We start from the raw sequence: 15,753 nt of genomic DNA, 5'->3' as shown, positions 1-15,753 counted from the left end.
CCCCACTCACCATCAACAACACCACAGTCACATCTGTGGAGTCTTTAAAGTTCCTTGGAACCATCATCCCCAAGGATCTTAAATGAGAGGCCACCATCGACTCCACAGTCAAAAAGGCCCAACAGAGGATGTACTTGAGCTGAGCTGAGAAAACATTATCTGGCACAGGCAATGATGGTCCAGTTTTATACGGCCATCATAGAGTCTGTCCTCACCTTCTCCATCATGGTCTGGTTTGGCTCAGCCACCAAGCACGGCATCCGGAGGCTGCAGCGCGCCGTTCGATCAGCTGAGAAGGTTATTGGCTGCAACCTTCCACCCCATTGATGAACTGTAACACTGCAAGGGCCAGGAAGCGAGTGGGTCAGATCACCTCTGACCCGTCTCACCCTGGCCACAAACGCTTTGAAGCACTTCCCTCTAGAAGGCGACTCCGGACTGTCAAAGCCGCCACAGCCAGATATAAAAACAGCTTTTTCCCACGAGCAGTAACTCTACTCAACAGCCAAAAGTCTGTAGCCTCTTTTTACTCTGGGATTTTATTTAATTCTTCACATGTTTAAATTATATTGTTTTGTTTTTAATTGTCTACTGTGTATCGTGTTGTTACTTGCGAGAGAAGCACCAAGGCAAATTCCTTGTATGTGTACTATTTGGCTAATAACTTTTATTCAATTCAATTCTATGAAGTTGTCCTTTGGGGAGCTTAGTGTCCAGTGGACATCTTTCTACCTATCCACCAGCTCCTCCATGTGGCACAGAAACACTTTGTCAGAATTGCTTATCTCCCCATTCAGAATTTAGACTCAAGAACTGGCGAAACATAAAAGTCCATAACTGCAGAGAAAAATTGGCCACTCAGCTCAGGTACTATAACAACATTTAAAAGGCATTCGGGCAGATACATGGATAGGAAAAGCTTATAGGGGTATGGGCCAAATGCGAGCAGATGCGGGTAGTGTAGAAGGGGTAATCTTGTTCGGCATTGGCCTGCATGAGCATGACTGTATGGAGAGCTGAGGGGAGCAACAGCGTGGCATTGTAACAACTGCTATGTAAATCACATGTACAACACAAGTGGTTAATATGGAGCCTGACCTTCGTGCTTCCTGTGCTTCCCTTGCAGAGTTGAGCAAAAGTTGTCAGAAACCCTTTGAGCCTCCAAGTATCCGCTCAACGTTTCTAGAAGGCGGGGCGAGTGGCCGATTGCCACGACAGTATCACTCCGAGGTTGCCAGCATCAGTGGCCGGTGGTAGCACCAAAACTGGAACTCAGTCGCCCGTGACTGCCACCGAGAGGGCTGGCACAAACTGTGCGTGGCCATAGCCCTGTGGAGATCATTCACTGCACAGAGCCCTCCACATTTGAGGAGTTGGATTACGAAGACCAAAGCCTGCTTGATTTTGTGCAAAACGTCGTGCCAAATGGGGGGGGGGGGGGGGGGGGGGGGGGGGAAGAAATGGTTTATCAATGCATATTCCTTGGTTGCCTTTCCTGTTTCACCAAATATGGTACCAACCTATACGCAGATTAGAGAATGATCATGAACATAAGCTTTCGTGCTCAATATTATTTATTAGAGAACAAAAACTTAAATTATGCACTGAAATGTTACCACGGAATTAGACTCGAACCACTAACCCAAGTGCATTGTGTGTATAGATTGTGAGCAGGGTGTGAAATGGAAGTAGTTGTGAGGAGAGAGACTTGCCTCTGCACTTCACGTCCTGACTTTCTGGACCCATGGAAAAAGGTGTATTTTCCTCTAGTCCTCAAACTCCGAATGATCCATTTTATTACTTAAAATGGAGCGGGCATGGGCAGGGGCAGGGGCAGGGGCTTAGTGAAACTGGCACCGTCCTGGAGTCGTCATGAAGCCAAATATTGTCCAATGCATCTTGGATAGCTGGTTGACAGAAAACTATGTCCACTCAAATTCAAATATGGATACAGTGCTTCCAATCAGTAATTAAATCCGATTGCATTTTACTGCCATCTTAAGCGTGCATGTTACACTTCAGGTTGCTGCTTTTTCTAACTATAACCCATAAAGAAATCATTACATTTCTAAACATTTTTATTGCAGCCAGTTCTGTCACTGAAGTGCATTGTATTTCCAGTGTGGACACCATGCATTTGCCTCAACTGGAAATGGTCTTTGTGGTCTAGCCTCCACTCCCCTCTGGCAGCACACTCGTGCCAAACATTTCTTGCATCTGCCCTGTGTCCTTACAAATGGATCTACACCATTCACCTCAGCTGCTCCTTGGTCAACCGCATTCCACATCCTTGACGATTTGGCGTTATGAAGCCTCTGCTGAATTCCTGATGGGATTTATTTGGTTTATTATTTATTCACAATCCTTACAGTCTCTATGGTCAGCTCAGTAACCAGATCTAAATTGGGACAAGAATCAAACAACAGAAGCAAGTCAGTGGGTCAAGACCCAAAACATTTCCAAAAGAGGGTCCAGGCATGCAGAACAGAAAACTCTGCAAAAACATACAATATTTTGGGTCCATTACTTTTACTTACCAGCTTGTTGGATGGTAGATGTTCTTCATTGACAAGAATATCCCTGGTCTAAAATGGTGTGTGCTTGGAGTGCAATGGAACAACAACTACAGATGCTGGTTTGCATCTATGATAGGCACAAAATGCTGGAGTAACTCAGTGGGGCAGATAGCATCTCTGGAGAGAGGAAATGGGTAACGTTTCAGGATGAGACACTTCATCAGAAGAAGGGGCTCAATCCGAAACGTCACCCATTCCTTCTCTCCAGAGATGCTGCCTATCCTGCTGAGTTACTCCAGCATTTTGTGTCTATCTTCACCCAAAACATCAATAATTCCTTTCCTCCCTCAGATGCTGCTCGTCCCGAGTTCCTCCAGTATTTTTGTTTCTTCTCCTGATTCCAGCGCCTGAAGTTTAGTTTAGTTTAGTTTGGAGGAACAGCGCGGAAACAGGCCCTTCGGCCCACTGAGTCCGTGCCGACCAACAAACCCCCTACACTGGCACTATCCTACACACATTAGGGACAATTTACAAGGACCAAAGCCAAATTAGCCCCTACAAACCTGTGTGTCTTTGGAGGAAACCGGAGCATCCAGAGAAAACCCATGCAGGTCACGGGGAGAAAGTACAAAGTCCATACAGACAGCACGCATAGTCAGGATTGAACCCGGGTCTCTGGTGCTGTAAGGGTCGCAACTCTACCACTGCACCACCTCTCTTGTGTCTCTAAACTGGGACAATTTTCCTGACATCATGTAACAACAAATTTTAGATACAAATGCTGCCAATATCACATGGCTGTGTGTGTGTTCCTGCACCAGTTCAATGTGCACTAAATCTACTCATAAAAACAGTGCCCGTTGGAGTATCAGATGGGTGTGCATGTGCTAGACTGCATTAGTTTGCACACTGGAGCAGTTCTCTCTAGGTACTATGACAAGAAAGAGAAAGTAACTGCTTACACAGTGGCTTCGCTGCTCGAGCTGCTGCCTCATAGCAACAGAGACCTGTGTTCGATCCTGACCTCGGGTGCTGACCATGTGGAGTTTGCATGTTCAGCCTGTGACTGTGTGGGTTTGCTCCGTGTGCTCCGGTTTCCTCCCACATCCCAAAGACGTGCGGTGCGGGCTTATCGGTTAATTGACCTATATTGTAAATTCTACTCTGTAGTGTGTTAGGGAGTGGACACAAACGTGGGATAACATAGAACTCGTGCGATCCGGTGGTCGGCATGGACTCGGTGGGCCGAAGGGCTTGTTTCAACACTGTATCTCTAAACTAAACTAAATGTTGCAGCTACTTTCCCATGTAAATTGTGCTTGTGAGCGAGATGGTTGATATTGGCAAACGTGTGCCCTCAGTTCCCTGAAATTTTTTTTTTTTAAACCCAGCTAGTTAGTATGTAGGTTTGTGGGTGTATTTGGCTGGGGAGGATGTCAGAAGCAGAACCAGATGGATCCTAAAAGCCTGCATGTTTTTCTCTGAGCTTTTGTGGTTCCGTTTTGAATGTCACACCTATTACCACATGGAAGTGTTTTGTTGTGTGAGAGCTTTCTTCTTGTTGACTCATAGGAACATGAACGGACAGGAATAAATGGCCATCACGATTGCAAAGCCTTGTGTGGCACGACATACAGTCCAGTTTTAATTGCAGGCAGAGATGGCTAGTCTTGGACATTACTCTGGACCGGGCGGCACAGTGGCGCAGCGGTAGAGTTGCACCTTACAGCACCAGAGACCCGGGTCCGATCCTGACCACGGGTGCTTGTCCACACGGGCTTTGTACGTTCTCCCCGTGACCTGTATGGGATTGCCCCGGGACCTCCGGTTTCATCCCGCACCCCAAAGACATACAGGTTTGTGGGTGAATTGGATTCAAGAAAATTGTAAATTGTCCCTAGTGTGTGTAGGGTCATGTTGGTGTGCGGGGATCGCTGGTCGGCGCGGACACAGTGGGCCGAAGGCCGAAGATACAATTAAAATTTGTATATATTTCTATAAGATACCCTCTCATCCTTCTAAATTCCAATGAATATAAGCCCATATATATATATATATATACATATATATATTGAACAGCATCCCCCCCTCCAATCCTCCCCTTCCTAGTTCTCCAACCAGTCTGACTGTCCCCTGATTACATTTTATCTCTGTATGCATTGTCGTTGCAACCTTCTCCGAGCTAACAATGTTCTATTCTACACTTTCCTTGAACTACATCCCCTTTGATGTCTCTCGTATTCACACCTTACTCCCCTTCTCCCCTGCCTCTCAGTCCGAAGAAGTGTCTCGACCCGAAACGTCACCCACTCCGTCTCTCCAGAGATGCTGCCTGTCCCGCTGCGTTACTCCAGCATTTTATGTCTATCTTCGGTGTAAACCAGCATCGATGGTAGAATGGTTTCACTTCAAAATATATAACTCCTACCACCGGTGAGAAGCCGATCAGTTCTCAGTTTTCTTCGCAGTTCAAAAGATTGTTTGTTTCCCCCTTAGCAAGGCCATTGCCAGGCCTGCACAAGCTGCCAATAGCCCAGCAAGGTCTACACGCCACGGCTTCAGCATTTGCCTTCTCGTTTCCTGTGACAACGTTCATGTCCCTTCTTGTTTGCACTGTCATCTGTCCTATGCACAAAGTTTGATGTATTCGTGAAGGATTTGTGAAGACACTTTTTAGCCGAAATGAAGGAAGTTTCCAAGTGCCGACCTTCTCCGCTGCCCATTTATATTGATATTCATTTCCTGATCATTTTGTTTCGCCTGAGCTTTGAAAACCGGGAGAGGTGCAGCCACGATGGCTGAATTGCATTTATGAAAATAAATATACACACTTTGTAGGACTTAGACTGCTAAGTGAAGCTTCCTGTGTCTCCACCTTTAGGTGAACACCATCTTGCTGCATGAGTGGAATTAGTGATTACAAATATGTGAATAGTTTAATATTGTTTTTGATTTTAACTGGCAATTATGCATATGGTCTGTATAGAGTTTTAATTGTTGGATTGAATGAAAACGAATTTGCACACTCAAAGGGAAGAGGCCTTGTTTCGTCACTTTCGTATAGAATTTAGTTTTGTGATTTTTGGGAGGTTTTTTCCTCTCTCAATTATTAGCAGCAAAGAGGAAATCCAACGTTGTGAATCCCTCTTCAAAGTTTTCAAAAAGTCAGTGGTATCTGTGCGCGCCAGAAGTGAAGGCTTTTTCAGTCCATGGAAGATGGACTGGAATACTTTTCTGGGCGAAACACTGGATGGATACGTGCTTGTCTCGCTGCGGCGAGGAGGTGCCACGCTAACCTTGCGTAGACTTAACACTGAGGCACAATGGCTTTCAAATGGACAAAGTGGTTGGGTTATCAGCGGAAGCTGAAGCTTAACAATAACTCAGTGCCTTGAGTGATGATTTATCTGTAAATATAGCACAGATGTTTATTTTCAGGTTCGGGAGGGGTGGGGAAGGATTTAGCAACCTTTCTATGACTTTTGATTTTTTTTACACACACAAAATAATATTGTTTGTGAGATAAGCTTTGACAAAGGGAATTTTCAATACAGTTTTATGTTGCATTAAAAGATAATTTTATAAATCTCTCTCCAGAGTCTTTGTGTAAATATATTTTGGATCTGCGCGTAGCCAAGCACGGACACTTGAAGGGGGAAACAAATCGCAAAGTATGTAGGGATAGGTCAGGAGAATAATGAAACAATTACTAACTATGTCGGAGCCAGGATGGGTTTAATTTATAGGTACACAAAAATGCTGGAGAAACTCAGCTGGTGCAGCAGCATCTATGGAGCGAAGGAAATAGGCAACGTTTCGTCCCGAAACGTTGCCTATTTCCTTCGCTCCATAGATGCTGCTGCACCCGCTGAGTTTCTCCAGCATTTTTGTGTACCTTCGATTTTCCAGCATCTGCAGTTCCTTCTTAAACACTGGGTTTAATTTATAGTTTAGTTTAGCGATCCAGTGTGGAAAGAGGCCCTTTGAGCAAACTGAGTCCGCACCGACCAGCAATCCCGGCACATTAAAACTATCTTACAACTAGGGACAATTTTACATTTACACCCAGCCAATTCACCTACAAACCAGTACGTCTTTGGAGTGTGGGAGGAAAGCGGGGATCCCGGTGAAAGCCTGCTGCTCGGTAGCTAGCCACACGCACTGCCCATTGGAGGCAGATTCAGATTCAGATTCAGGTTCAATTTTAATTGTCATTGTCAGTGTACAGTACAGAGACAACGAAATGCATTTAGGCAACTGGGGATGTTGAGTTCAGAGCGGATGCTGCTTTTGGTTTTTGTAATTTTGCGAGACAGCACCAGTGATATGTTTCCAATGCTTTGAGGTGCCTGCAGTTGTGGGAGTCCATGTCTCTGGCTTTCATCGCTTTTTTCTATACACTCATAGAAACTTAGAAACATAGAAATTAGGTGTAGGAGTAGGCCATTCGGCCCATCGAGCCAGCACCGCCATTCGATATGATCATGGCTGATCATCCAACTCAGTATCCCATCCCTTACCCCCCTGATCCCTTTAGCCACAAGGGCCACATCTAACTTCCTCTCAAATATAGCCAATGAACTGGCCTCAACTACCTTCTGTGGCAGAGAATTCCAAAGATTCACCACTCTCTTGTGTAAAAAATGATTTTCTCATCTCGGCCCTAAAAGACTTCCCTCTTATCCTTAAACTGTGACCCCCCTAGTTCTGGACTTCCCCAACATCGGGAATAATCTTCCTGCATCTAGCCTGTCCAACCCATTTAAGAATTTTGTAAGTTTCTATAAGTTCCCCCCTCAATCTTCTAAAATCTAGCGAGTACAAACCGAGTCTATCCAGTCTTTCTTCATATGAAAGTCCTGCCATCCCAGGAATCAGTCTGGTGAACCTTGTCTGTACTCCCTCTATGGCAAGAATGTCTTTCCTCAGATTAGGAGACCAAAACTGTACGCAATACTCCAGGTGTGGGCTTTGGGATGGGCTGGGGGTCTGATCTTACATGGTCTTCTCAGCTGTTCTCCGGTTTAGGTTTTGCTAAGTACAGATGACCTGAGTTGAGAGTGACTGCCATTGATGCCAATGCAGCCTTTAGTTGAACGTGGCAGGCAGGCATCTTGGCAAACTGTGAACTATGGGCTCCAAGGGAAACATTCCAATAATCCCAGGAATTAGGTTAACCTATGATGAGCGTTTGTCGGCGCTAGGCCTGTACTCGCTGGAGTTTAGAAGAATGAGGGGAGGGACCTCATTGAAACATACAGAATAGTGAAAGGCTTGGATATGGTGGATGTGGAGAGGATGATTCCACTAATGGGTGAGTCTAGGACTAAAGGTCATAGCCTCAGAATGAAAGGACTTTCCTTCAGGAAAGAGATGTGAAGGAATTTCTTTAGCCAGAGGGGGGTGAATCTGTGGAGGCCAAGTCCGTGGAGAATTCTAAGGCAGAGATAGATAGATTCTTGATTAGTACAGGCATCAGGGGTTTTGGGGAGAAGGCAGGAGAATGGGGTTAGGAGGGAGAGATAGATCAGCCATGATTGAATGGCGGAGTAGAGTTGATGGGCCAAATGGCCTAATTCTGCTCCTATCACTTATGACATTCTTCCATGGGGACAAATTGAAGGAACATCATTGCCACCTTTTTGCATCTCATGCTCATGTTCAATTCTAGTCCTATCACTTATGACCAGCGATCACCCCGTACACTAACACTATCCGACACACTAGGGACAATTTACAGTCTTACCCTAGCCAATTAGCCTACAAACCTGTGCGGCTTTGGTGTGTAGGAGGAAACCGGAGCACCCGGACAAAACCCACACAGGTCACAGGGTGAAGGTACAAACTCCTTACAGGCAGCATCCTTGTAATCGGTGTCATTCTGGGTTGAGACCCTTCTTGAAACAGTGCTACTCTCCAGTTTAGGTTTCGCTAAGTACACATGACTTGAGTTAAAGGGGACAGCCATTCACATTGATGCAGCCTTTAGTTGAACGTGGCATTAAGACACCTTGGCAAACTGTGAACGATGGACTCCTGAAGTGGCGGCGCTGGTGAACGGCTGCGGCTCGCCTGCAGTCCGTTTGTCTTTACTTTTTTGTGTTGTTTTTTTCGTTTTGTCTAGTTAAGTGTTTGTTTTTTAGGTAGTGTTTATGTGTGGGGGGGGGGGGGGGGGGGGGAATGGGGCTTGCTGTCTCTCCCTTCGGGGGAATGCGGCTTTTTTGTCGTATCGAGACTCCGGAGGCAGAGCCAGTCAGGACTCACCCTGGGTTCGCTCCCGTGAGGGCGGTCCGGCTCGGGGCTGGAACAGCGCTCCCGTGAGGGGCTGTGACGCTCCCGTGAGGGCGGCCTGGCGAGGGGCTGAGACTCTCCCGTGAGGGGCTGTGGTGCTCCCGTCGGGGCGGCCCATCCCGAAGGTGGAATGGCTCTCCCGTCGGAGCGGCCCAGCTCGAGGGAGGAACGGCACTCACGTGAGGGCGATCCGGCTCGGGGCTGGAACGGTGCTCCGGTGGCTGGGACGGCGTTCTGGCGGCAGTGACCTGTGTCCGGGGTTCAGCCATGGGCCAGCGGCTGCGTCCGCTGGACTGGAGGGCGGCAGCTTCGACCACCCCGGGCCGCGGTGTTTGAGCCGGCCCGTTTGCGGGTTCGGTGAGCCGCGGGACTGTTTGTGCCATCGCCCGGTGGGGAATCGCCTCAGCGCAGAGGGAGAAGAGGTGGGAAGAGACTGCAGCCCTAAGATTTTTGCCTCCACCACAGTGAGGAGGTGTTTGGAGGACTCACTGTGGTGGATGTTAATTTGTGTTTAGTGTTGTTTATTATTGTATAATTGTATGTATGACTGCAGGCACGAAATTTCGTTCAGACCGTAAGGTCTGAATGACAATAAAGGAATTCAATTCAATTCAATTCAATTCCAGGGGAAACATTCCACTGTGTGGAGTCAAATTTCCCTCAAAGATGGTTGAGGGTTTTAGAGGTCGGTCATCCTAGCCCCAGGACCACAATTAAGTGCAACAAACAGGCACAGGCTGTAGCAATAAAAAGTAAGACACAGAAGACTGCAAATTCTGTAATCTTGAGCAAACCACAAAGTGCTGTAGGGACCAGCACTTTCACACAGAGAGTTGTGAATCTGCGGAATTCTCTGCCACAGAGGCAGTGGAGGCCAATTCACTGGATGTATTCAAGAGAGAGTTAGATCTAGCTCATGGCTAACGGAATCAAGGTAAATGGGGTGAAAGCAGGAACGGGTACTGATTTTGGATGATCAGCCATGACTCAACCATCATAAAATTTGCCGATGACACCACGGTGGTAGGACTGATCAGCGACAACAACGAATCAGCCTATAGGGAGGAGGTCCAGAACCTGACAGCCTGGTGTGCCAATAATAACCTCGTCCTCAACTCTAAGAAGACGAAAGAAATAATTGTTGACTTCAGGAAGACCAGAGGTGGCAGACATACCTCCATCCACATAAACGGGACTGAGGTGGAGCGCGTCTCCAACTACAAATTCCTCGGGGTACACATCTCGGAGCATCTGTCCTGGTCCCTCAATACCACCAAATTGATCAAAAAGGCGCAGCAGCGCCTTTACTTCCTGAGGAGGCTCAAGAAAGTTCACCTGTCCCCCCAGATCCTGACCAACTTTTACCGCTGTACCATCGAAAGCATCCTGACCACCTGCTTCACGGTATGGTACAGCAGTTGCACCGTAGCGGACAGGAAGGCACCGCAACGGGTGGTGAAAACCGCTCAGCACATCATCGGTGCCCCGCTCCCTGCCATGGATGCCCTCCACCGAAAACGGTGTCTGAGATGGGCCGGGAAAATCATCAAGGACCCCTCTCGCCCTAACCATGGACTGTTTGCCCTCCTCCCATCAGGGAGGCAGTACAGGAGCCTCAGGTCTCGCACAAGCAGGCTGAGGAACAGCTTTTTCAACAACACCATTACACTGCTGAACTCAGAGTCCCGACGCTAGCCATCCTTAGACTCTCCCACTTGTATACAGTTATCTGCCTATGTATCAGTTTCAATTCATCCACAATCCACACATTGTTAACCAGTATTTTCTTTAACTTTTATTGTATGCCAACGTTGTATTTTTATTTTTATTTCTACTATCTTGCACTATGACTATGACCAGACGCTTAACTGCATTTCGTTGAACCTATACTTGTATTTGTGCAATGACAATAAAGTTGAATTGAATTGAATTGATCATATTGAATGGCAGTGATGGCTCAAATGGCCTGCTCCTGCACCTATTTTCTATGTTAACCCAGCAGGTCAGGTAGCATCTATGGAGCGAATGGACAGGTGACATTCGGGCTGATATTGGGTCCTGACCCAAAATATTATCCATTCATTCCCTCCCCAGATGCTGCCTGACCCACCAGGTTCCTCTGGTACTTTGCGTTATGCTTGAGTAGCAAGTCATATTTGCACCACTGGAGTGGATCATTTCCAAAAGATGGTCCAAACATGCAGAAAAGAAAATTCTGCAAAAACATACAATATTTTGGGTCGATTACTTTTCTTTACCAGCTTGTTGGATGGTAGATGCTCACCATTGACAAGAATATCCCCGGTCTAAAATGGTGTGTGCTTGGAGTGCAATGGAACAACATGCATCTAGTTGCTATTTCCCTTTAACTTCAGCAAACCATTCTTAAAAACACACTGCAGTTACTCACTTAGGTTTTTCCAATTCTAACTCCGAGATCCAGGAAAAACGATCCCGATGTTGGGGGAGTCCAGAACCTGGGATCACAGTTTAAGAATGAGGTGTAGGTCTTTTAGGCATGATATGAGGAAAACCCTTTCCACCCAGAGAGTTGTGAGTCTGTGCAATTCTCTGCCACAGAAGGCAGTGGAGGCCAATTCACTGGATGGTTTGAAGAGAGAGTTAGATCGAGCTCTTCGGGCCAACGGAAAAAAGGGATTATGGGGAAAAAACAGGAATAGGGTACTGATTCTGGATGATCAGCCATGATCATATTGAACGGCGGTGCTGGCTCAAAGGGGCCAAATGGCCAATTCCTGCACCTCCTTTCTATGTTTCTATCCACAACCTCTGTCACCAAGAAAGACTATGGCAGCAGGTACATGGGAACACCAGCACCTTGCAGATTTAGCTCCAAGTCCATGCCATTGTGACTTGGAAATATAGTGTGTAAGAAGGAACTGCAGATACTGATTTACACTGAAGATGGATTCAAAATGCTGGAGTAATTCAGCGGGTCAGGCAGCATCCCTCGAGAGATGGAATGGGTGATGTTTCGGGTCAAGGAAGAAGGGACTCAACCCAAATTATTACCCATTCCTTCTCTCTTGGAAATACATTGTTCCTACATCACTGTATAGTTGGAATCTTCTACCCCACTATGAGAGCATTATTACCAGGGCAGCTGCCATTCAAAAAAAGTTCACCACCACTTTGTTTCTGAGCAAGTAGGGATAGGCAATATCCCCATTGTGTGGTACGGAGGTGCAGCAGGAGGGTTGCTGCCTTATAGCACCAGAGACCTGGGTTTGACCCTGACCACGAGTGCTATCTGTACGGAGTTTGTATGTTCTCGCCGTGACCATGCAGGTTGTCTCCAAGTGCTCCGGTTTGTGCAGGTTTGTAGGTTAATTGGCTTCGGCAAAAAATTATAAATTGTCCCTGGTGTGTGTAGGACGGTGCTAGTGCACGAGGTGAGGTGATGGCTGGTCGGCGCGGACTCGGTGAGCCGAAGGGCCTGTTTCCGCGCTGTATCTCTAAACTGAACTAAACTAAATAAATGCCAGTCTTCTTCTTATCGACACCCACACACAAGATTAGAAGTTGTTCAGCTAGAGCTGAACACATTGTTCGGCATCTGCATACAGTAAATGCCTGTGAAGAACTGGCAATGTCTGAAGAAGTGTCTTGACCCGAAACGTCGACCATTGCTTCTCTCCAGAGATGCTGCCTGTCCCGCTGAGTTACTCTAGCATTTTGTGTCTACCTTCTAAATAAATGCCAGTGTGGTCAGGCTGCTGCAGAAAAGTACCTGGTATCGGCTATTACAGCTATTACAACTATTCCAAAAAAAGATGAAGATTTAGAAGATCCGGGCTCGTACAGAGCTGTATCACTTTTAAATACAGATCAGAAAATTTTAGCAAAGATTTTAGCAAGAAGATTAAGCAAATATATTAGTAAATTGATAAACCCTGACCAAACGGGGTTTATACCCAAAAGATACTCATTTAATAATCTGAGACGCCTGTTTAATATAATGTACTCGCATAAAGTAGAGGAAGAAGATATATCAATTATTTCTTTGGATGCAGAGAAAGCATTTGATCAGGTAGAATGGCAGGAACAGGGTACTGATTTGGAATGATCAGCCTTGATCACATTGAATGGCGGTGCTGGCTCGAAGGGCCAAATGGCCTACTCCTGCACCTATTGTCTATTGTAAATTCACTATTTAATCTGTCCACCACCACCCCTGGCACTATGTTCCAGGCACTCATGCAAAAAACACATCGCCCCTTGTTGTTGACTTTATTCAGAGCTCAAGAGTTATTTGTTGGTCGTGGTGTTAATGTATATCGCAGATGTTCCTGTAATTGGCATCCGTTTATTATGAATACCTTCGTCAATCTGTCCAGAAATCTGTAATTGGGGATTAATATGCTGGGCACGAATGGAATTTCATGCTGACTGAGTTTTGTAAACTCCATTCACCATAAATTTAGCACAAACATTTAATGTGTTTGTAACAGCTCCAGTTGCAGTATTTCAATGTAATACTTGTAGGCTTGTCCGGAAATTTGTTTGGAACAGAATAGTAGCTGGATGAGAGTGTTATTTTCCACTGCGTCTTTCAAATAGAGGGATCTGGCAGATGAAGCATTTCTTTTCTTTTCCATATTTATCTCAGGCAAGTGGCTATAGTGATGCATTTGAGAAGTTAAATGCAGGGGCAGTATATGTAAATACTGGCTAAATTAAAGACACCATAAAATGGAAAATCCCTGCACCTGTCAGAATTGCTTAAAAGCCGTGTCTCACGGTGCGAGTTCATTCCAAGAGTTCTCCCGAGTTTGCCCTGATTCGAACTCGGAAATTCTTGTCGTCGGTGCTCGGGGCTCTCGTGGACATTTTTCATCATGTTGAAAAATCTTCACGAGTCATCCCGTGCTTACCTGCTGTTAGCGAGTCTTCCCGAGTACCTGCCATTAGCGCTAAGAGACATCCTCGAGCTCCGACGTAACCGCTGCGTTCATTCTCCGTGCTTACCACGAGTTTGATTTTATTTAAACTCGGGAGAGCTCTTGGAATGAGCTCGCACCGTGGGACAGGGCTATTACTCTTGTCAGCTGAAATTTACATGCTTTGGATGGCACCAGCCAGTCTAGGCTCAGACTGGTATTCGGGATGGTGAGGGATTCAGGTGTTCTCCTTGTTTCTCCTAAATTGATAAAATGTATAGCAGTTTTGCAAACAAACCTCAATTCGATTGGATTGCTGCAAGGGCATTGTAAATAGTATAAATAATGTTGTGAGATGGTGATCCTGTTAATTGATGATTGGTCAAACTGTTGAGCCTTGGAGAAACTTTGAATCCCAGGGCACATGTTGCAATTTTTATTCTTGTTTGCTTCTTTCTAGAAGCTTCTTTCAAATACAATGTATTCAAGATTGTATTATTGGGTTTGGGAACTGTCAATTATGTACTGTTATTATTAATATGTTTAATTGGTTCATAAAAAGACCACCCCCATGTGGTTCAGCCCCTCAAGGTTCGGGGACCTATAAAAGGTAGCTCCCACGAGGTCAGATGTCGATCTTCTGGAAGAATGCTTGGGACTGCGTGACATTTTGTAGTGTCTCTGCTTGCACGAGGCTAGAAGGGCTTGGCCAGGCAGATACAAGGATCGAACCCGCGGTGGTTAGGTATTGTATAGGCAAATTTGTGTTGTGTTATCCAAAATAAAGTTTAGTTGCTCAAGTGCTTGATTCAGTATTTTATTGACTGAAACTAGACTGGGGGGAGTTTAGAACGAGCTATTTACATATACACGTACTATAGTGAATGGCGGGGCCCTGGGAAGTGCCGTTAAACAGAAAGATCTTTGGGTACAACTGTATCGTTTCCTGAAAGTGGAAACACAGGTGGACAGGGTGGTGAGGAGGGTCCCATGTTATGCTTGACTTGACCAGCTGAGGAATTGAGTGTGAGAGTTGGGTGTCATGTTACAGTGGTGTAAAACGTTGGATAGGCTGCGCGTGAAGTACTGTGTGCAGTCCTGGTCATATGGTCATTGAGTCATACATCATGGAAACATGCCCTTTGGCCCAACTCATTCATGCTGACCAAGATGCCCAACCTAAGCTAGTGCCATTTGCCCACATTTGGCCCATATCCCTCAAAACATTGTACGTTATTTAAATACTGTTATAACACCTACCTTAACTATCTCCTCTCGCAGCTCATTCAATATACCTACCACTCCCAGAGTGAACACGTTGCCCCTCATGTTCCTATTAAATATTGCCTGTCTCATGTTAAATCTATGTCCTCAGGTGCTTGATTTCCCTACCATGGGTAAAAGAGCCTGTGCATTCACTCTATCTATTCCGTTCAAGGTTTTATACACTGTATCACATCTCAGCCTCCTGCTCCCCAAGGAATAAAATTGTTGCCTACCCAACTTTTCCCTATAGCTCAGGCCCTCGAGTTCTTGTAACGTCCTCGTAAATCTTCTCTGCACTCTTTCCAGCTTAATAACATCCTTCCTACAGCAAGGTGACCAAAACTGAACCCAGTCCTTCAATTGTGGCCTCACCAATGTGTTGATGAAGGCCAATGTATCAAATGTCTTCTTTACCATCCTATCCACCAGAGGCAACACTTTCAGGGAAGTAAGCACTTTCACTCCAAAATTTCCCTTTGTTCTACAACACTCCCCAGGGCCCTATCATTCATTGTGAAGGACCTGCCCTAGTTTGACATCTCAAAATGCAACACCTCGCACTTAACTGCATTAAACTCCATCAGCCATTTCTCAGCCCATTTGCCCAGCTGATCAAGATCCTGCTGTCGTTTTTAGTCTAGTTTAATTTAGTTTAGAGATACAGCGTGGAAACGGGCCCTTCAGCCCACCGAGTCCGCACCGACCAGCGATCCTCGCACATTAACACTACCCTACACACACTAGGAACAACTTACACTTATACTGAGTATACAAACACA

At 45.9% G+C, this 15,753-nt stretch overlaps 1 protein-coding gene across 1 annotated transcript in view; it reads left to right on the top strand.

The window, feature by feature from the left end:
- The window catches only part of LOC129704241 (protein bicaudal C homolog 1-like), a 221,285-nt gene extending 219,850 nt beyond the window's left edge, over positions 1-1,435 (top strand). Inside the window, exon 20 of the mRNA XM_055647242.1 lies at positions 1,127-1,435. Within this exon, the coding sequence (XP_055503217.1) occupies positions 1,127-1,257 (131 nt within the window). The 3' untranslated portion in view covers positions 1,258-1,435. The remainder of the gene's footprint in view (positions 1-1,126) is intronic.
- Positions 1,436-15,753: the final 14,318 nt, after the last annotated feature.

The sequence above is a fragment of the Leucoraja erinacea genome, chromosome 15 (assembly GCF_028641065.1).
Source record: "Leucoraja erinacea ecotype New England chromosome 15, Leri_hhj_1, whole genome shotgun sequence".
Classification (NCBI taxonomy): domain Eukaryota; kingdom Metazoa; phylum Chordata; class Chondrichthyes; order Rajiformes; family Rajidae; genus Leucoraja; species Leucoraja erinaceus.
This window is presented reverse-complemented; position numbering and strand designations above follow the sequence as displayed.